Genomic DNA, 22,367 nt, shown 5'->3' on the forward strand with positions numbered 1-22,367 from the left:
AGTTAGTTAGTTAGATAGATGATAGATAGATAGATAGATAGATAGTTAGTTAGTTAGTTAGTTAGTTAGATAGATAGATAGATAGATAGACAGACAGACAGACAGACAGACAGACAGACAGATAGATAGCTAGTTAGTTAGTTAGTTAGATAGATAGATAGATAGATAGATAGATAGATAGATAGATAGATAGATAGATAGATAGATAGATAGATGATAGATAGATAGTATTTAGTTAGTTATTTAGTTAGTTATTTAGATAGATAGATAGATAGATAGATAGTTAGTTAGTTAGTTAGATAGTTAGATAGTTAGATAGACAGATAGTTAGTTATTTAGTTAGATGGATAGATAGATAGATAGATAGATAGATAGATAGATAGATAGTAGTTAGTTAGTAGTTAGTTAGTTAGTTAGATAGATTGATAGATAGATAGATAGATAGATAGTTAGTTAGTTAGTTAGTTAGATAGATAGATAGACAGACAGACAGACAGACAGACAGACAGACAGACAGACAGATAGATAGTTAGTAGTTAGTTATTTAGTTAGATAGATAGATAGATAGATAGATAGATAGATAGATAGATGGATGGATGGATGGATGGATGGATGGATAGATAGATAGATAGATAGATGATAGATAGATAGTTATTTAGTTAGTTATTTAGTTAGATAGATAGATAGATAGTTAGATAGATAGATAGTTAGATAGATAGATAGATAGATAGATGATAGATAGATAGATAGATAGATAGATAGATAGATAGATAGATAGATAGATAGATAGATAGATAGATAGATAGATAGATAGATAGATAGATAGATAGATGATCGATAGATAGATAGATAGTTATTTAGTTAGTTATTTAGTTAGATAGATATATAGATAGATAGATAGATAGATAGATAGATAGATAGATAGTTAGATAGATGATAGATAGATAGTTAGTTAGTTATTTAGTTAGATAGATAGATAGATAGTTAGATAGATAGATAGATAGTTAGATAGATAGATAGATAGATGATAGATAGATAGATAGATAGATAGATGATAGATAGATAGATGATAGATAGATAGATAGATAGATAGATAGATAGATAGATAGATAGATAGATAGATAGATAGATTAGATAGATAGTTATTAGTAGTTATTTAGTTAGATAGATAGATAGATATATAGATAGATAGATAGATAGATAGATAGATAGATAGATAGATAGATAGATAGTTAGATAGATGATAGATAGATAGTTAGTTAGTTATTTAGTTAGATAGATAGATAGATAGTTAGATAGATAGATAGATAGTTAGATAGATAGATAGATAGATAGATGATAGATAGATAGATAGATAGATAGATAGATAGATAGATAGATAGATAGATAGATAGATAGATAGATAGATAGATAGATAGATAGATGATAGATAGATAGTTATTTAGTTAGTTATTTAGTTAGATAGATAGATAGATGATCGATAGATAGATAGATAGTTATTTAGTTAGTTATTTAGTTAGATAGATATATAGATAGATAGATAGATAGATAGATAGATAGTTAGATAGATAGATAGTTAGATAGATGATAGATAGATAGTTAGTTAGTTATTTAGTTAGATAGATAGATAGATAGTTAGTTATTTAGTTAGATAGATAGATAGATAGATAGATGATAGATAGATAGATAGATAGATAGATAGATAGATAGATAGATAGATAGATAGATAGATAGATAGATAGATAGATAGATAGATGATCGATAGATAGTTATTTAGTTAGTTATTTAGTTAGATAGATATATAGATAGATAGATAGATAGATAGATAGATAGATAGTTAGATAGATAGATAGTTAGATAGATGATAGATAGATAGATAGTTAGTTATTTAGTTAGATAGATAGATAGATAGTTAGATAGATAGATAGATAGTTAGATAGATAGATAGATAGATAGATAGATAGTTAGATAGATGATAGATAGATAGATAGTTAGTTAGTTATTTAGTTAGATAGATAGATAGATAGTTATTTAGTTAGATAGATAGATAGATAGATAGTTAGTTATTTAGTTAGATAGATAGATAGATAGATAGATAGATAGATAGATAGATAGATAGATAGATAGTTAGTTATTTAGTTAGATAGATAGATAGATAGTTAGATAGATAGATAGATAGTTAGATAGATAGATAGATAGATAGATAGATAGATAGTTAGATAGATGATAGATAGATAGATAGTTAGTTAGTTATTTAGTTAGATAGATAGATAGATAGTTATTTAGTTAGATAGATAGATAGATAGATAGTTAGTTATTTAGTTAGATAGATAGATAGATAGATAGATAGATAGATAGATAGATAGATAGATAGTTAGTTATTTAGTTAGATAGATAGATAGATAGATAGATAGATAGATAGATAGATAGATAGATAGATAGATAGATGATCGATAGATAGTTATTTAGTTAGTTATTTAGTTAGATAGATATATAGATAGATAGTTATTAGTTAGATAGATAGATAGATAGATAGTTAGTTATTTAGTTAGATAGATAGATAGATAGATAGTTAGTTATTTAGTTAGATAGATAGATAGATAGTTATTTAGTAGATAGATAGATAGATAGTAGTTAGTTATTTAGTTAGATAGATAGATAGATAGATAGATAGATAGATAGATAGATAGATAGATAGTTAGATAGATGATAGATAGATAGATAGATAGTTAGTTATTTAGTTAGATAGATAGATAGATAGTTAGATAGATAGATAGATAGTTAGATAGATAGATAGATAGATAGATAGATAGATAGTTAGATAGATGATAGATAGATAGATAGTTAGTTAGTTATTTAGTTAGATAGATAGATAGATAGATAGTTAGTTATTTAGTTAGATAGATAGATAGATAGATAGATAGATAGATAGATAGATAGATAGATAGATAGATAGATAGATAGATAGTTAGTTATTTAGTTAGATAGATAGATAGATAGTTAGTTATTTAGTTAGATAGATAGATAGATAGATAGATAGATAGATAGATAGATAGATAGATAGATAGATAGATAGATAGATAGATAGATTAGATAGATAGATAGATAGATAGATAGATATTAAGTTAGTGTTATTTATTAACTGTGGTGGAAAGTAATTAAGTACATTTACTCAAGTACTGATCACATTTGAGTTAACGGTACTTGTAGTTTACGTGAGTATTTCCATTTTCTGTGACTTTATACTTCTAATCCACTCTTCAGAGGGAAATATAGTTTAGTCTAAATAATGTTGTCAGCCTACATAATACATGTGGTATATGAAATACATTTTTATTACTGTAATAATACAGTACAAGGAAATATACTTCATAGAAATGTAGGTCAATAATAATACTGCACAATAATAACAATATAGCCTAGTAGTAATATAGTGTTATCATATATATAAGTTATATTATGCACAACCATACTTGTGTTGGGAATCTGCTGCCGTCACATTGTTTTATCGTTCTGTTTATTATCTTATTCATACAGCAGTTCAAAAACTTTCTCTCCTCACATTTCTTTGCGTAGAGACTTTAATGTTTAATGTCTTCCAGGTGTTATGAACAACTATGAGGTCGTCCGTCAGATTGGCGAGGGTGCGTTTGGTAAAGCCTTCCTGGTTCGAGAGAGGGGGGGAGGAGGAGACAGAGAGTGTGTGGTCAAACAGATCAACCTCAGAAAGGTACGTCACCAACAACCTGCCGCTCAGGTGACAAACTGCACCTTAATGAATAAAACTGTTTTTATAATTTAATGTTAGAAAATAACACTGTATAAAGACATGTCCACAAGTGTTTAGTTCTCCTTCAGTGATTTCTGCAAAGTCACTAAACTTTAGTTTTAAGGAAAGTTTCATACACATCAAACCAATCCAAAAATAGATTTAGGTTGATTTACACACGCAGGCAGTTAAAGCGTTGGCTCGGTGGATTAAAAGTGTGTTTGCTGCTCAGATGTCCGAGAGGGAAAAGGAAGCGTCCAAGAAAGAAGTGACGCTGCTGTCGAAGATGAAACACCCGAACATCGTCACCTTCATCAGGTCCTTTCAAGGTGAGTGTGACTGTGTTCTGAACATGTGATCATGTCTTTGTGCTCAATATATATATATATATATAATATCTAATAAAAAGCAAAGAACAACTTAAAGGGAAATAGGACATTAAACATTTGAATGTTCATTTTATAAATGATTCCATGTTGCAGGTGCACAATCAGTAAAAAGAGCCAGAACCTCGAACATAATCCAGCGTGTTCGATATAATAATAATAATAATCAAATAATTTTGCATATTCAGCATTTACAGTGTGTGTCTTACATTTGTAATGTCAATAAAAAGGAAATAGAAAACTCCATTATCCATACTACATCATTAAAAGAGAAATATATATATATATATATATATATATATATATATATATATATCTTTATATAGTAAAGACACCATTAACAAAACTGTCTGAGGAGAAAATTTCTTTGATATAAATGAGAATATGATCGATTATCATGAAAACAAGTTCATCATTTTAAATTGCCACATTTTAAAGACGTAATCAGAAATGTAACGATAATATATTTGCTAATTGTGGTCTGATTGTAGTTACTTATCTTTTAGTAATCTGATTACATGTAATCCGTGTGTGTAGAGAGGGGCAGCCTGTATATAGTGATGGAGTACTGTGACGGAGGAGATCTGATGAAGAAGATCAACATGCAGAGAGGAGTCTTCTTCACTGAGCAGCAGGTGGTCGACTGGTTCCTTCAGATCTGCCTCGGCCTCAAACATATCCACGACAGGAAGATCCTCCACAGAGACATCAAAGCTCAGGTAACTGCTGCACACACACACACACACACACACACACACACACACACACACACACACACACACACACACACACACACACACATCCCCGTACGCTACAAACTCTTCCTCCTGTGCACATTCCTCCGACAATTTTGCATACAATTCATATATACTGTACAGTTTATTCTATAATAGTGTTTATAATATCATAATAACAATAATTCTTACTTTGCGTATGTTTGCACCTCAATTTGAAGCTGGAACAAGAGTTTTTGAATATCAAACACTTTATTTATCAAAGGTTTCCTGACTGAAGGTAAATAATCAAAGATGTTTGTGATTAACACAATTAAACTTTCATTTTCATCTCTTTATTTATTCATTCATGTAATTATTATAAACAGATCCACACACAGTTTATTATCAGTTTGAGGTACTTGTACTGTACCTCAGTTTTCATTTCATTTGTATACTTCTACTGCAATACAGAGGGAAATATTAACTATACAATACACAAATTAAAACAATATAAATTATAATAGACTGAACAATTAATATATATAATTAAAACGCGTGTTGATATCAGAAAGAAGTTCTTAAAATCCTTCGGATTAACATTGTATGAATGAAACTTTATGCAAATGATCACATCTCATGAGCAGTTAATCTTCATCAGTTCAAGACATTTACAAAAAGAACGTTTAAAAAACGTTTCTAGATGATCCGACCGGATCACAGCTGCTGTCGGAAGCTTTCAGGCCCAGATGAACCTGTCACCAACAGACATGTATTCCTAGTACAACTTGTACAATAATAATAATAATAATTATACATTTTATTTGGAGGCGCCTTTCAAGACACCCAAGGACACCGTACAAAATACAAGAGATAAAAACAGCAGGACGTTGGAGAGCAAACTAACAACACCAGAGATCTGGTGGAGACACAGGAAGAAAGCAATAAAGAGAAGAGGGGGGGGGATACAGGATGATGGAGACTACAGAGAGTAGGCCAGTTTCAGCCTCACTGCGAATAACACTCGACTCTGTCGCTCCTCTAAAGAAGAAGATCATAAAACAGAAAAAGAAAGCTCCATGGCTTAATTTACAAATCCGCAAACTAAAACAAAAGTCGAGAAATCTTGAAAGTAAATGGCGTTCCACTAAACTGGAAGAATCTCGTTTAGTCTGGTTAGATCATCTTAAAACGTATAAGAAGGCTCTCCGTAATGCCAGAGCAGCTTATTACTCTTCCTTAATAGAAGAACATAAGAACAACCCCAGGTTTCTGTTCAGCACTGAGGCTGACAGAGAGCCACAGCTCTACAGAGCCTTCATGTTCCTATATCTCTCAGTAGTGACGACTTCATGAGCTTCTTTAACCATAACATTATAATTATTAGAGACAAAATTAATCTCCTCCTGACCTCAATCAGTAACAACTTAACTTCAACCTCCGGAACCTTAAAAACATCTGTAACTCCTGAAATATATCTAGACTGTTTTACTCCTATCAACCTTAACCAACTAACTTCAACAATCTCATCGTCTAAAGCATCAACCTGTCTTTTAGACCCGATTCAACTAAACTGTTTAAAGAAGTTTTACCCTTAATTAACACTTCGTTATTAAATATGATCAACCTGTCTCTATTATTTGGCTACGTACCACAATCCTTTAAAGTAGCTGTAATAAAACCACTTCTTAAAAAGCCTGGTCTTGATCCAGAGGTTTTAGCCAACTATAGGCCGATATCTAACCTTCCCTTTCTCGCTAAGATCCTCGAGAAAGCAGTCGCAAAACAGTTGTGTGACTTTTTACATAATAATAATTTATTTGAGGTTTTTCAATCTGGATTTAGAGTTCATCATAGCACAGAGACGGCACTGGTGAAAGTTACCAATGACCTTCTATTGGCATCAGACAAAGGACTTGTCTCTGTTCTTGTCTTGTTAGACCTCAGTGCTGCTTTCCACACTGTTGATCAGGACTTTCTACTACAGAGACTGGAACATTGTGTTGGCATAAAAGGAACCGCACTAAGCTGGTTCAAGTCCTATTTATCTGAGCGATCTCAATTTGTACGTGTTAACGATAAATCCTCCATGACAGCCAAAGTCAGTCTTGGAGTTCCGCAGGGTTCTGTACTTGGACCGATTCTATTCACCTTATATATGCTTCCTTTGGGCAATATTATAAGGAACCACTCTATAAACTTTCATTGCTATGCAGATGATACCCAATTATATCTATCAATTAAACCAGACGAAACCAATCACTTGGCTAAACTTCAAGCATGCCTTAAGGACATAAAAACTTGGATGTTCTGCAACTTCTTGATTTTAAACACAGACAAAACTGAAGTTATTATACTTGGCCCTAAACGCCTCCGAAACGCATTTTCTAATTACAGAAGCTCTGGATGGCATTAACTTGGCCTCCAGCACCACTGTAAGGAATCTTGCTGTCATCTTTGATCAGGATCTGTCGTTTAACTCCCACATAAAACAAATCTCAAGGACTGCCTTCTTTCATCTACGTAACATTGCAAAAATAAGACACATCCTGTCTCAAAATGATGCAGAAAAACTAGTCCATGCATTTGTTACTTCAAGGCTGGATTACTGCAACTCATTTTTATCAGGTTGTCCCAAAAAGTCGCTTAAGACTCTTCAGTTGATCCAAAATGCAGCGGCACGTGTATTGACAAGAACAAGGAAACGGGATCATATTACTCCTGTATTAGCTGCTCTGCACTGGCTCCCGGTAAAATACAGAATAGAATTCAAAATCCTTCTCCTGACTTACAAATCAATTAATGGTGAGGCTCCAGCATATCTTAAAGATCTCATAGTACCTTATAAACCAACTAGAGCATTACGCTCCCAGACTGCAGGGTTACTTGTGGTTCCTAGAGTCTCTAAGAGTACAATGGGAGCCAGAGCCTTCAGCTATCAAGCTCCTCTCCAGTGGAACCAGCTTCCAGTTTGTGTTCGGGAGGCAGACACACTCTCCACATTTAAGAGCAGGCTAAAGACTTTCCTTTTTGATAAAGCTTATAGTTAGGGCTGGCTCAGGTTTGCCCTGGATCAGCCCCTAGTTATGCTGCTATAGTCTTAGACTGCCGGGGGACACCTCCCTGCTCTCTTCCTTCTCTTCCTCTCTCCTCCCCTCCCTCTCTTCTTCTCCCTCTCTATCTGTATGTATTTATGTAAATGTATGTTACTAACTCATCATCCGGGGCATCATCCCCGGAGTGTCTGTCTCTCATGTGGCAGGTTGCCACTGATAAAGTTTACGTCAGGATCAGGAATCGTGGCTGCGCCTGCTGCCCTGGTCCTGCTGGACACCAGGAAGCCTTTCTGACATTTTCCTGGATTCATCCAAACTTTCTCTTTTTCCAACACAACATCATTTCTGTCAAATGTTGTATTTGTACTATGTTGTTTATCCTGTACACACGACATCTATTGCACGTCTGTCCGTCCTGGGAGAGGGATCCCTCCTCAGTCTCTCCCTGAGGTTTCTTCTATTTTTCCCCCTTTAATTGTGGGGTTTCTTTTAGGAAGTTTTTCCTTGTGCGATGCGAAGGTCTAAGGACAGAGGGTCTAAGGACAGAGGGTGTAAGGACAGAGGGTCTAAGGACAGAGGGTCTAAGGACAGAGTGTGTAAGGACAGAGGGTCTAAGGACAGAGGGTCTAAGGACAGAGGGTGTCGTAACCTGTACAGTCTGTAAACACTGAGACAAATGTATAATTTGTGATATTGGGCTATACAAATAAATTTGATTTGATTTGATTTTGAACAGGTGAGTTTTGAGTTGGGACTTGAATGTTGTAACAGTTTCGGACTGTCGGATGTGTGGAGGGACGGAGGTCCAGAGTCTGGGAGCAGCTGAAGGCCCCCGTGGTGCTGAGGCGTGATGTGGGGATTATCAGTCGACCAGCTGAGGATGAGCGGAGGGAGCGGGAGGGGGTACTCCTGAAGGAGGTCACTTAGGTAGGTGGGGGCAAGTTTGTGAAGGGCTTTGTAGGTGAGCAGGATGTTTTTGTAGTTGATCCAGGATTGAACAGGGAGCCAGTGAAGGTTCAGGAGGATGGGGGTGATGTGTTCAGAGGATCTGGTGCGGGTCGTGATCCGGGCAGCGGCGTTTTGGATGATTTGAAGTCGGTTAAGCAGTTTGGCTTGAAGGCCAGAGAGAACAGCATTACAGTAGTCGATCCGGGACATTATAAACAACGTCATCACAAACTTTCTAATTAACGAGTATTATTATTACAGAGTTCAGAGGATTGTGAGAGAGCTTCAGCTTGGTTCTGAACAAAGAGCTCACTGTGTGCCATCTCCCAGAATAACTGACCACAGACTGCGTCTCTGTTCACAACCATCACTATCCTTCATCAATCATATCTGTTTACACACACACACGCACGCACGCACGCACGCACACACACACACACACACACACACACACACACACACACACACACACACAATACATGCACAGTCACTGTTTCTCTGCTGGAAACACAGACATGCTTTCATTCCTGCTCTCCCTCTGCTGCAGAATATCTTCCTAACCAGCGGAGGGATGAAAGCAAAGCTGGGGGACTTTGGAATCGCTAGAATGTTGAATAAGTAAGTGTCATCTTCACACACACACACACACACACACACACACACACACACACACACACACAGTGCAGCTGTTTATCACCGAGCACTCTGTAACACATGGAAGACCTCCAAACAAGTCATTATCATTCCACAAACTGTGGAGCAGGACATGTAAACACACAACCCTAACCCTAACCCGACCTGCAGGACTCACTGTGTATTTTTAGTGTTTCCTAATTGATGAGGTATAATAAACAGTTGTGGAAATTGATTAAATATAACAATCCCTAACGTTTCCACAATACAATGACTGAAGTGAGGTTGTTCTTGGGAATGTTGCTGCCATTCAGACACAGCGACTGGATGCTTCGGTCTTTAATCAGTCAGGCCCTCCGTTGGGTGATCAGACCTGTGTGTAAGTCTTATGGTTACTTCTTGACGGTCAACAGGCAACCCAGACAGTATTTACTCTTTTCAGCCACAGCTGCATTGATTGCCTTCCTGTGGGTCTGCCCTTTTACTGCTCCTTACCTGAGGAGCCTCATGTTAGTTCTTATAGAGCCAGTTTTTCTGTTGACTTGGCATACTAAAGGATACCCGTCTACGACGAGGATGGGATTCGAACCCACGCGTGCAGAGCACAATGGATTAGCAGTCCATCGCCTTAACCACTCGGCCACCTCGTCTGCTGTCTCCTGAAAGTGCAGTAAACGCCCGAGCCAGGTCACCTTCCACAGTGTTTACGTATGCTGGAAAGTCTGGAAAAGCATGGCATAGAGGGGAATTGGAGGAAACGAGTCGGCTACAAGACATGTATTTGAAGGGGAATTAGCTCAAATGGTAGAGTGCTCGCTTAGCATGTGAGAGGTAGTGGGATCGATGCCTGCATTCTCCAAAGACTTTAGTAATTTGGAGGAACACTAATGAGTGGAAAACTGTTGAATATAAGACAGTAGTTGGATGGACAGAGTGACCTCCTCTGCATCAAGTCAAATCACTGCCTGAAATGAAGACAGTTGATTTTGGAGGCCTACTTACATTACTCTTTGGTTGAAAGGGTTTAAAAGCTATCTCTCCCTGAGGGCATGTTTATTTGCTGCAATAACAGACGGATCAGATAGCATCTTGTACGAGCGGCTGTCTTTCTCGTGACAGCCAGTCGTGCAACAGTCTGCTCACTGAGGAATATAGTGTGTACACCGTAGAGAAAAGCAAATACTTTCTTCACATACTGATCGCTGACTGTTTGTGTGACCTGTGGCTGTTCAGCACCATGGAGCTGGCCAAGACTTGTGTTGGGACTCCGTACTACCTCTCCCCTGAGATCTGCGAGAGTCGACCCTACAACAACAAAACGTACGTTCAGCCGGTATTCTGCTGTTAACACCCACAACATGAAACACATTGAGGATCCCTACAAGCGTTTGTTTTTATCCTGCAACAGGCTGCGGTGGCTTGTCAGACAGAGAAATAAGGACAGATTGCTCATCTGTTTGTGATCTGATGTCACTTTGCTTAATACATTTGTTTAATAGCGAACACTTTACTTTATTTCATAAACAGAAATTGAAATGTTTCAATAATAAATGTGGCTTTCCTCAATGTTTCTCTTACATTTAACATTTAATAATGATATAACATATAATAATATATAATATAAGCTCTCCTATGAAGACATATTTCATATTATTACAAATGTATTTTTATTTTTTTATTATGATTAACTTTCTGTTTATACAACAGCCTCCACTTATGTCTGTCCACAGGAGGAGTTATAGTTATCAATCAACTCGTATATATGTTACATTATAGAGTTATACATTTTTATTATTTAAATGTTTATAAACTGATTATTATATTATTACAAGTCGCACGTTACAGTTTGATGTTTGAGGTGGTAAAGATGTAGAGAAAGCTCAAGAAACATCTTAGAAAACAAACAACATGTTTCTCTAAGTTTTACTAATGTTTCTTAAAGTCTGATTGCAGGTTTTACATCGTTAGTACAACATGACTAAGTATATTCATTTCTTTTATACTATTTCATTCTAACATAATCCTGTTTAGCTGCTTAACAGCCAGTTTTCACCTTCAAGGTTACAAAAGAAAAGGCTTTTGGGATGAGGACTCACAATACAGCCTGAACGATAGCAGCCAATCAATCAGTCAGCCAATCAATCAGTCAATCAATCAGTCAGCCAATCAATCAATCAGTCAATCAGCTAATCAATCAGTAAATCAGTCAGTAAGTCATTAAATCAGTCAGTCAATCAGTCAGTCAACCATCCAATCAATCAATCAGCCAATAAATCAATCAGCCAATAAATCAGTCAGTCAGTCAATCAGCCAATCAATCAGTCAATCAGTCAATCAGTCAATCAATCAATCAGTCAGTAAGTAATTAAATCAGTCAGTCAATAAGTCAGCCAATCAGTCAGTCAATCAGTCAGTCAATCAATCAATCAGTCAATCAGTCATCCAATCAGTCAGTCAATCAATCAGCCAATTAATCAATCAGCCAATCAATCAGCCAATCAATCAGCCAATCAGTCAATCAATCAGCCAATCAATCAATCAATCAGCCAATCAATCAGTCAGTCAATCAATCAATCAGTAAATCAGTCAGTAAGTCATTAAATCAGTCAGTCAATCAGTCAGTCAACCATCCAATCAGCCAATCAATCAGTCAATCAATCAGCCAATCAATCAGTCAATCAATCAGTAAATCAGTCAGTCAATCATTAAGTCATTAAATCAGTCAGTCAATCAATCAATCAGTTAGTCAATCAGTCAATCAATCAGTCAGCCAATTAATGAATCAGCCAATCAACCAATCAGTCGGTCAATAAGTCAATCAGTCAATAAATCAGTCAATCAGTCAGTAAATCAATCAGTCAACCAATCAATCAACCAGTCAATCAGTCAGTCAATCAATCAGCCAATCAATCAATCAGCCAATCAGTCAATCAATCAGTCAGTCAATCAATCAGTAAATCAGTCAGTAAGTCATTAAATCAGTCAGTCAATCAGTCAGTCAACCATCCAATCAATCAATCAGCCAATCAATCAATCAGCCAATAAATCAGTCAGTCAATCAGCCAATCAATCAATCAGCCAATCAATCAGTCAATCAATCAATCAGTCAGTAAGTAATTAAATCAGTCAGTCAATAAGTCAGCCAATCAGTCAATCAGCCAATCAATCAGTCAATCAGTCAGTCAATCAATCAATCAGTCAATCAGTCATCCAATCAGTCAGTCAATGAATCAGCCAATCAATCAATCAGCCAATCAATCAGCCAATCAATCAGTCAGTCAATCAGCCAGTCAATAAATCTACCAATTAATCAATCAGCCAATCAATCAGTCAATCAGTCAATCAATCAGTCAATCAATCAGTCAATCAATCAGTCAGTCAATCAGCCAATCAATCAATCAGCCAATCAGTCAGTCAATCAATCAGCCAATCAATCAATCAGCCAATCAATCAGTCAATCAATCAATCAGTAAATCAATCAGCCAGTCAATAAATCTACCAATTAATCAATCAGCCAATTAGTCAATCAATCAGTCAATCAATCAACCAATTAATCAGTCAGTCAATCAATCAGTCAATCAGTTTGTCAATCAGTTTGTCAATCAATCAGTAAATCAGTCAGTCCATCAATCAGCCAATCAATCAATCAATCTGCCAATTAATTAATCAGTCAATTAGTCAACCAGCCAGTCAATCAATCAGCCAATCAATCAATCAGCTAATCAGTCAGTCAATCAATCAGTCAATCAGTCAGTCAGTCAATCAGTCATTCAATCAATCAGCCAATCAATCAATCAGCCAATCAGTCAATCAATCAGTCAGTCAGTCAATCAGTCAGTCGGTCAATCAATCAATCAGCCAATCAGTCAGTCAATCAGTCAATCAATCAATCAGCCAATCAATCAGTCAATCAATCAGTAAATCAATCAACCAATTAATCAGTTTGTCAATCAATCAGTCAATCAGTCAGTCAATCAATCAGTCAGTCAAACCTTTTTGTATTGCACCTTTAACACAGGTTGCTGCAGTTCAAAGTGCTAAATAAAGTATATAAATCATTGTTCATCAAAAGTCGGTTGAAATGGCCGGTTTTTAAGGTTTAACGATTTCAACACTTCCAGCAGATTTTTTTTCATTTTAGTTCTTACACATCTCATCTGTTTAAATATTATACCTTATAATACCGTATTATTGTTAGGTATTTGTTCCATTTCTTTTTATTATCATTTTTCTTAAATATGTGTTTAATAATTATTTCATACAAACAAATACTTTTTCAGATTTTATTTGCCTCATTGCAGTCCTGTAATGTTGAATCTATTCCTCAAACATTTGCTTTTGTGTTTTCAGTTTTGGAAACCAAAATGTTAAAACGCAGAATAGACTTCAACACGCTGGGGTTGAGATTAAGGCTCACACTGTCATCATCTGGTCCCAGTGCAGCACAGTCAGAGGGGTGTCGACACACACACACACACACACACACACACACACACACACACACACACACACACACTTACAGGAAACTCAGACTTGCAGAAAACACACAGAAGCGTGTGAGTCTCTCTGTCTGTGAGTTTAGACAGATTGTTGTTCTCTGCACTCTTGTTTTGATACAACCAAGGTCAAAGTTACTTCCTCTTTCCCACACACACACACACACACAAACAGACACACACACACACACACACACACATTGCTTTGTGAGACCCTTATTTACATAATCCCTCCCTCAGCCACCAACCCTAACTTTCACCTAAACCTAATTCTAAACTCTCTCAACGGTCCTTTAAATAAGGGACAAAAATGTCCTCATTCTCAAGTCTAAATGTTGGACCTCACAAAGATAGATGTTCAAGAGCACACACACACACACACACACACACACACACACACACACACACACACATACTTGCTTCCTTGCCAAAAAAGCAAATGCCAAAGCTGTCGTGTGACTCCTGAGCTGAAAACCTTTTCACTAGACTTTTCTGCTGGTAGCTGCGCTCTGATTACATTATGGTTTAGTTTCTGGTGTTTATGACTTTAGCTCAGGGGGACAGGGGATAATGTTGGGCCCTGCCCCACAATCCTGTCTCAACAAGCAAGATGTCAAGTTACACAAGATGCAAAAAAAACCTTTTTAATAGTGGTGACTTGATAGAAACACTCCCTGATTCTGACAAGGTTCAAAACATGAGCTCGGAGGACATCTGGGGTGATATAACAAGTCAGGAAGTTTATTACGGTTAAAATGATGTCAGATTGCATCTAAAATCCCTCACCATAAGGTGTGTGTGTGTGTGTGTGTGTGTGTGTGTGTGTGTGTGTGTGTGTGTGTGTGTGTGTGTGTGTCCTCTCTGCAGGGATATCTGGTCTCTGGGCTGCGTTCTGTATGAACTCTGCACCCTGAGGCATCCAGTAAGCTGCACCACACCCAGCACAAACACGCACGCACGCACGCACGCACGCACGCACATACACACACACACACACACACACACACACAGAGCCTCTGCTAACTCTAACACTAGTGCTAAGTGAGTGCTGCATGGATGGCTTATTTTTGTAGGCCAGCCCAGAAGTTAGCATCACCCTGCTTCCCAGATGTACTTGTTCCACCACTCTCTGTGTTCCTGTGTTCACCTGCAGTTTGAGGGCAGCGGTCTGCGGCAGCTGGTCAGTAAAATCTGCAGGGGGCGCTACAACCCCGTATCCAGCCGCTACTCCTACGACCTTCGCCTGCTGGTCATCCAACTCTTCAAGGTCAAACACTCTAAAGACTATTTTTATTGAATTATTATACAGCTGCAGTACCTCAGAGTTAACCCTGGATGACTCGGACTTGCACCCTGAGGAGGAACTTTGTATTTATCAACCTTCAGAAAGCATTAAGAGCAATTTCTCCATGAAAAGAATCCAACACAAAACACCAATACAAACAGTACAGAGGCAGGAAACTGTTTTTACATGTGTAGCATCTCCTCTCAGACATTTTCAGATTTCTTTACATTTTTCCTTAAAGAAATTTCTTTAATCACCTGCTAAGTTCTCCGAGTTCAAACTGTAAACAAGTTAAAGAGAAAAGTGTGAATGTGAGGAAACTGTTTGAGCAGCTGCTCAGGATATCTGAGCTGCACATGAGGAAGCTTCCATTGTAAAACATTTTGCAGCATACAGACGCTGCCAGGGGAAACACATCTTTAAAATGTTTACAGGAGCTTTTTAAGAAAGGCTCGTAGACACTTGAAACCAAGTCCTGCCCCTCCAACGACGGGAAGTGGTAGTAAAAGTGTTATGGTTACTTGGGGAGGTGGTTATGAGCGCGTTTGAGGTCATTTGGAGTCTAATGAAGTATGTCTGTCTGGAACATTTTTGCAAACTAATTTGGTCAAAACCCCCCCCCCCCACACACACACACACAAACACACGCACACACTATGTTTTTCAGGTGAACCCCCTGGACCGTCCCTCGGTCAGTTCTGTCCTCAGGCGTCCCTTCCTGGAGAAGCACATCAGCAAACACCTGGACCCTCAGGTGATGAATCTGATCGCTTCATTAAACTTCAATATTATGTATTCAGTTGTTTACAATATTTGAATATGTGTGTGTGTGTGTGTGTGTGTGTGTGTGTGTGTGTGTGTGTGTGTGTGTGTGTGTGTGTGTGAGTGTGTGTGAGTGTGTGTGTGTGTGTGTGTGTGTGTGTGTGTGTGTGCGCAGGTGATACAGGAGGAGTTCAGTCACACCGTGCTGCATCTAAACAGAGCAGCAGCGTCTCAAGCAGCAGGTGCACATTAAACAGTAAAACATTAAACATAATGTTTAACACTCATGTAACACCTGTAACAATCATAACCACAGGTGGAAGAAGTACTCAGATATTTTACTTACATTAAAAGTAGCAATACCACAGTGTAGAAATACTCTGTTACAAGTACAACACTATTCAGCATCAGAATATACTTACTGTACATTTCTGAAAGTACAAGTATTCGTTATGCAGAACGGCCCATTTTTAGAATCTTTATTATTGCATTATAATAACATGAATCACTTTAATAAAACACTTTATTGTTATTTGAGGCATAAAACAACATTACATTTGGTGAGTAGTGATATAAACAAGATCCATCCATCGTCCACCGCTTATCGGGGATAAGGTCGCAGGGGTAGCAGCTCCAGTAAGGAACCCCAATCTTCCCTTCTCCGGGCCACATCCTCCAGCTCCGACTGGGGGATCCTGAGGCGTTCCCAGGCCAGTGAGGAGATATAATCTCTCCACCGAGTCCTGGGTCTTCCCCAGGGTCTCCTCCCAGCTGGACGTGCCCGGAACACCTCCCTACGGAGGCGGATGCCAGGTGGCATCCTTACTAGATGCCCGAACCACCTCAACTGGCTCCTTTCAACGTAAAGGAGCGGCAGCTCTACTCCGAGTCTCTCACGGATGGCTGAGCTTCTCACCCTATCTCTAAGGGAGACGCCAGCCACCCGTCTGAGAAAACCCATTTCGGCCGCTTGTACCCGTGATCTCGTTCTTTCGGTCATGACCCAGCCTTCATGACCATAGGTGAGGGTAGGAAGGAAGATCAACCGGTTTCCTGCTGAGAGCCATGGCCTCAGATTTTGAGGTGCTGATCCTCATTCCAACCGGTCACAACCAGGTCACAGACCGATGATGCCATAAGGACCACATCATCTGCAAAGAACAGCGATGAGATCCTCAGGCCACCAAACTGCAACCCCTCTCCTCCACGACTACGCCTCGATATCCTGTCAATGAAAATTACAAACAGGATTGGTGATACAGCGCAGCCCTGGTGGAGGCCAACATTCACTGGAAACGAGTCCGACTTACTGCCGAGTATCCGGACACAACTCTCGCTTTGGGCATACAGGGATTGGATGGCCCTCAGAAGTGACCCCCTCACCCCATACTCCCGCAGCACCTCCCACAGTATCACCCGGGGGACCCGGTCATACGCCTTCTCCAGATCCACAAAACACATGTAGACGGAATGGGCGTACTCCCATGAGCCCTCCAGGATCCTTGCGAGAGTGAATAGTTGGTCCGTTGTTCTACGACCAGGACAGAATCCGCATTGTTCCTTTTCAATCAGAGGTTCGACTACCGGCCGAACCCTCCTTTCCAGTACCTTGGAGTGGACTTTACCAGGGAGGCTGAGAAGTGTGATACCCCTGTAGTTGGCACACACTCTCTGGTCCCCCTTTTTAAATAGGGGAACCACCACCCCGGTCTGCCAACCCCTAGGCACTGTCCCAGACTTCTCCGCAATTTTGACGAGGCGTGTCAAGACAGCCCCTCAACACCCAAAGCCTTCAGCATTTCTGGATGGATCTCATCAACCCCTGCGGCTTTTCCACTGTGGAGTTGTTTGACTACCTCAGTGACTTCCATCAGGGAAATTGACGATGATCCCCCATCAGATTCCAGCTCTGCCTCTACCATAGAGGGCGTGTTAGTCGGATTCAGGAGTTCCTCAAAGTGCTCCTTCCACCGGCCGATAACCTTCTCAGTCAAAGTCAGCAGGGTCCCACCCTTGCTGTACACAGCTTGGATGGTTCCTCGCTTCCCCCTCCTGAGGTGCCGGATGGTTTTCCAGAAGCACCTTGGTGCCGACCGAAAGTCCTTCTCCATAGCTTCTCCCACACCCACTGTTTTGCTTCTAACAAAACAGTGTACAGTGTTCGGTACCCTGCAACTGTTTCCGGAGTCCTCCCGGATAACATAACCCGGAAGGACTCCTTCAGTCGGACGGCTTCCCTGACCACCGGGGTCCACCACGGTGTTCGAGGGTTACCGCCCCTTGAGGCACCTAAGACCTTGAGACCACAGCTCATCACTGCAGCTTCAGCAATAGAGGTTTTGAACATCGCCCACTCAGGTTCAATGCCCCCAACCTCCACAGGGATGTCTGAAAAGCTCCGCCGGAGGTGTGAGTTGAAGATCCCTAGGACAGGGGCTTCCTCCAGACGTTCCCAGTTCACCCGCACTACCCGTTTGGGTTTACCAGGTCTGTCCAGAGTCTTCCCCCACCCCTTGATCCAACTCACCACCAGATGGTGATCAGTCGACAGCTCCGCCCTCTTTTCACCTGAGTGTCCAAAACATGCGGCCTCAGATCAGATGATACGATTACAAAATCGATCATTGACCTTTGGCCTAGGGTGCTCTGGTACCACGTACACTTATGAGCATCCTTATGTTCGAACATGGTGTTTGTTATGGCCATTCCATGACTAGCACAGAATTCCAACAACAAACGACCATTCGGGTTTAGATCAGGGAGGCCCTTCCTCCCAATCACGCCTCTCCAGGTGTTTCCATCATTTCCCACGTGTGCGTTGAAGTCTCGCAGCAAGACTACGGAGTCCCCTACTGGAGCCCACCTGCAGGGCTCCATTCAGGGTCTCCAAGAAGGCCGAATACTCCGAACTGTGGTTTGGGGCATAGGCACAAACAACAGTCAGAGTTTCCCCCCCATAACCCGAAGGCGAAGGGAGGCGACCCTCTCGTCCACCGGGGTGAACTCCAACATAGCGGCGCTCAGCCGGGTGCTAGTGAGTATCCCCACACCCGCCCGACGCCTCACACCTTGGGCAACTCCGGAGAAGAATAGAGTCCAACCCCTATCCAGGAGTACAGTTCCAGAGCCAAGACTGTGCGTAGAGGTAAGCCCCACCAGATCCAACTGGTAGCGCTCCACCTCCCGCACTAGTTCCGGCTCCTTCCCCCACAGAGAGGTGACGTTCCACGTCCCCAGAGCCAGCCTCTGCTGCCCGGGTCTGGTCCATCGAGGTCCCTGACCATCACTGCCACCCGTGTGATAGCGCACCCAACCCTAGCGGTTTTTCCCATGAGTGGTGGGCCCACAGGATGGATGGTGGGAGGCACCACGTAGCTTCTTCGGGCTGTGCACGACCGGGCTCCGTGGCAAACCCGGCCACCAGGCGCTCGCTGTCGGGCCCTCCCTCTGGGCCTGGCTCCAGACGGGGGCCCCGGGCTTCCTCCGGGCAGGGTCTCTCCTTTCCTTTCACTTTTTTTCATGAAGTCGTTTTGAATCCTTCTTAGTCTGGCCCTTCGCCTGAGACCAATTTGCCTTGGGAGACCCTACCAGGAGCACTAGGCTCCAGACAACACAGCTCTCAGGTTCATAGGGACACACAAACCTCTCCACCGCGGTAAGGCGATGGTTCCCAGAGAGGATAAACAAGATAATAAGATAGAAACAAGATAATAAGATAAAAACAAGATAATACGATAGAAACAAGATAATAAGATAAAAACAAGATAATAAGATAGAAATAAGATAAAAACAAGATAATAAGATAGAAACAAGATAATAAGATGAAAACAAGATAATAATAGAAAAACAAGAGAATAAGATAAAAACAAGATAATAATATAAAAACAAGAGAATAAGATAGAAAAAAGATAATAAGATAAAAACAAGATAATAAGATAGAAACAAGATAATAAGATAAAAACAAGATAATAAGATAGAAACAAGATAATAAGATAGAAACAAGATAATAAGATAAAAACAAGATAATAATAGAAAAACAAGAGAATAAGATAGAAAAAAGATAATAATATAAAAACAAGAGAATAAGATAGAAAAAAGATGATAAGATAAAAACAAGATAATAAGATAAAAACAAGATAATAAGATAAAAACAAGATAATAATATAAAAACAAGATAATAAGATAGAAACAAGCCGGATAATGAAGATAATGAATAATAAAAAGATATGATGCACAACATGTGTATAATAAAGTGCTGGGCTGCATTAGCAGTATTTGGGTGGGTGTAATATTTGATATTCAGTTTTGCAGGTGGTAAAGGTGGAGCTCATTTTAATATCTTTATATTATATATACTATACTGCTTTGTTAGTACGTCCCACAGTGGGAGATTTACAGCGTTACAAAATCAAAGGGACAGAGCAGATGAAAGACAAAATCAAATAAGTGGCTGACATTAAATAAAAGAGACAAACACACTTAAAATAAAATATATAATAAAACAATCATGGTAGAAATAAGTAGCAGTATAATGAAGCAAGTGAACTAGCAGGTAAATATTAGTAAGTAAGATGTCAAATAAATGTAGTGCAGTAGAAGTACAATCTGGTCTGTACTTAGTAAAAGTACTTTGTTACTGTCAGCACATTGCTGCAGTGACTCTTTAACAGGTGTTCTCATCAGGTGTGTTGCATGTGGGTTCTGGTGCCCCCTCTTGGTCATCCCCTGAACAACATGTGCAGTCTGCCTCAACACTTTAACTGAACATGTGACTCTCCTCGCTCTATCTTCTCCATCTCCACCGGATCCTGATTGGTCCGATCGTGATCGTGTCACAATCTTGGCACGCTTTGTGTTTTGGTAACATCAGAACACAAAGTCTTAAATCTTTCAGGGAGTGTCTGTTTTTACTCGCTGGTCTGCTTCACAACAGTTACCAAACTCATTTGTCTTCATCTTTCATCGGCTCTGGCAGCTCACAATCTGTGTCTTTGTAGCGTCACTTATTGTTGTGAACAATTGACTCGAACTTTGAGACGTTTGTGCATTTATAATATACATTATAGAACAAACAGGAGCTCAATCCACCTATGGGCGCACATCTAAAGTATTCATACAGCAGACTTTACTTAAGGAAAGTACTAATACTGCTGAATTTAACTTTCATATTCAAAACCGTACTTAAGTAAAAGTATGTAAGTATTATCAGTAACATGTAGTTAAAGTACTTAAAGTAAAAGTACTGATTGTGCAGTAAATGTTTTATATTTTATCTGATGTTCCTGTTACATTAATGTGTGTTACATGTTCCTGTTACATTAATGTGTGTGTTACATGTTCCTGTTGCATTAATGTGTGTGTTACATGTTCCTGTTACATTAATGTGTGTGTTACATGTTCCTGTTACATTAATGTGTGTGTTACATGTTCCTGTTACATTAATGTGTGTGTTACATGTTCATGTTACATTAATGTGTGTGTTACATGTTCCTGTTACATTTATGTGTGTGTTACATGTTCCTGCTGCATTAATGTGTGTGTTACATGTTCCTGTTGCATTAATGTGTGTGTTACATGTTCCTGCTGCATTAATGTGTGTGTTACATGTTCCTGTTACATTAATGTGTGTGTTACATGTTCCTGTTGCATTAATGTGTGTTACATGTTCCTGTTACATTAATGTGTGTGTTACATGTTCCTGTTGCATTAATGTGTGTGTTACATGTTCCTGTTACATTAATGTGTGTGTTACATGTTCCTGTTACATTAATGTGTGTGTTACATGTTCCTGCTGCATTAATGTGTGTGTTACATGTTCCTGTTGCATTAATGTGTGTGTTACATGTTCCTGCTGCATTAATGTGTGTGTTACATGTTCCTGTTACATTAATGTGTGTGTTACATGTTCCTGTTACATTAATGTGTGTGTTACATGTTCCTGTTACATTAATGTGTGTGTTACATGTTCCTGTTACATTAATGTGTGTGTTACATGTTCCTGCTACATTAATGTGTGTGTTACATGTTCCTGTTACATTAATGTGTGTGTTACATGTTCCTGTTACATTAATGTGTGTGTTACATGTTGCTGTTACATTAATGTGTGTGTTACATGTTCCTGTTACATTAATGTGTGTTACATGTTCCTGTTACATTAATGTGTGTGTTACATGTTCCTGTTACATTAATGTGTGTTACATGTTCCTGTTACATTAATGTGTGTGTTACATGTTCATGTTACATTAATGTGTGTTACATGTTCCTGTTACATTAATGTGTGTGTTACATGTTCCTGTTACATTAATGTGTGTTACATGTT

At 39.1% G+C, this 22,367-nt stretch overlaps 1 protein-coding gene and 1 non-coding gene across 2 annotated transcripts in view; one reads left to right on the forward strand and one right to left on the reverse strand.

The window, feature by feature from the left end:
* LOC115005547 (serine/threonine-protein kinase Nek5) overlaps positions 1–22,367 on the forward strand; it is a gene marked incomplete at its 3' end in the record, with an annotated part of 59,501 nt that overhangs the window by 11,609 nt on the left and 25,525 nt on the right. The window contains exons 2-10 of the mRNA XM_029427417.1: positions 3,603–3,730; positions 4,002–4,098; positions 4,693–4,874; positions 9,420–9,490; positions 10,739–10,825; positions 14,869–14,923; positions 15,155–15,268; positions 15,954–16,040; positions 16,224–16,290. Of these exons, the coding sequence (XP_029283277.1) occupies positions 3,608–3,730; positions 4,002–4,098; positions 4,693–4,874; positions 9,420–9,490; positions 10,739–10,825; positions 14,869–14,923; positions 15,155–15,268; positions 15,954–16,040; positions 16,224–16,290 (883 nt within the window). The remainder of the gene's footprint in view (positions 1–3,602; positions 3,731–4,001; positions 4,099–4,692; positions 4,875–9,419; positions 9,491–10,738; positions 10,826–14,868; positions 14,924–15,154; positions 15,269–15,953; positions 16,041–16,223; positions 16,291–22,367) is intronic.
* Positions 10,074–10,155, reverse strand: trnas-gcu (transfer RNA serine (anticodon GCU)). The gene has a single exon. It is a non-coding gene; the product is annotated as a tRNA-Ser (tRNA).

The sequence above is a fragment of the Cottoperca gobio genome, unplaced genomic scaffold, assembly GCF_900634415.1.
Source record: "Cottoperca gobio unplaced genomic scaffold, fCotGob3.1 fCotGob3_318arrow_ctg1, whole genome shotgun sequence".
In the NCBI taxonomy this organism is placed as follows: domain Eukaryota; kingdom Metazoa; phylum Chordata; class Actinopteri; order Perciformes; family Bovichtidae; genus Cottoperca; species Cottoperca gobio.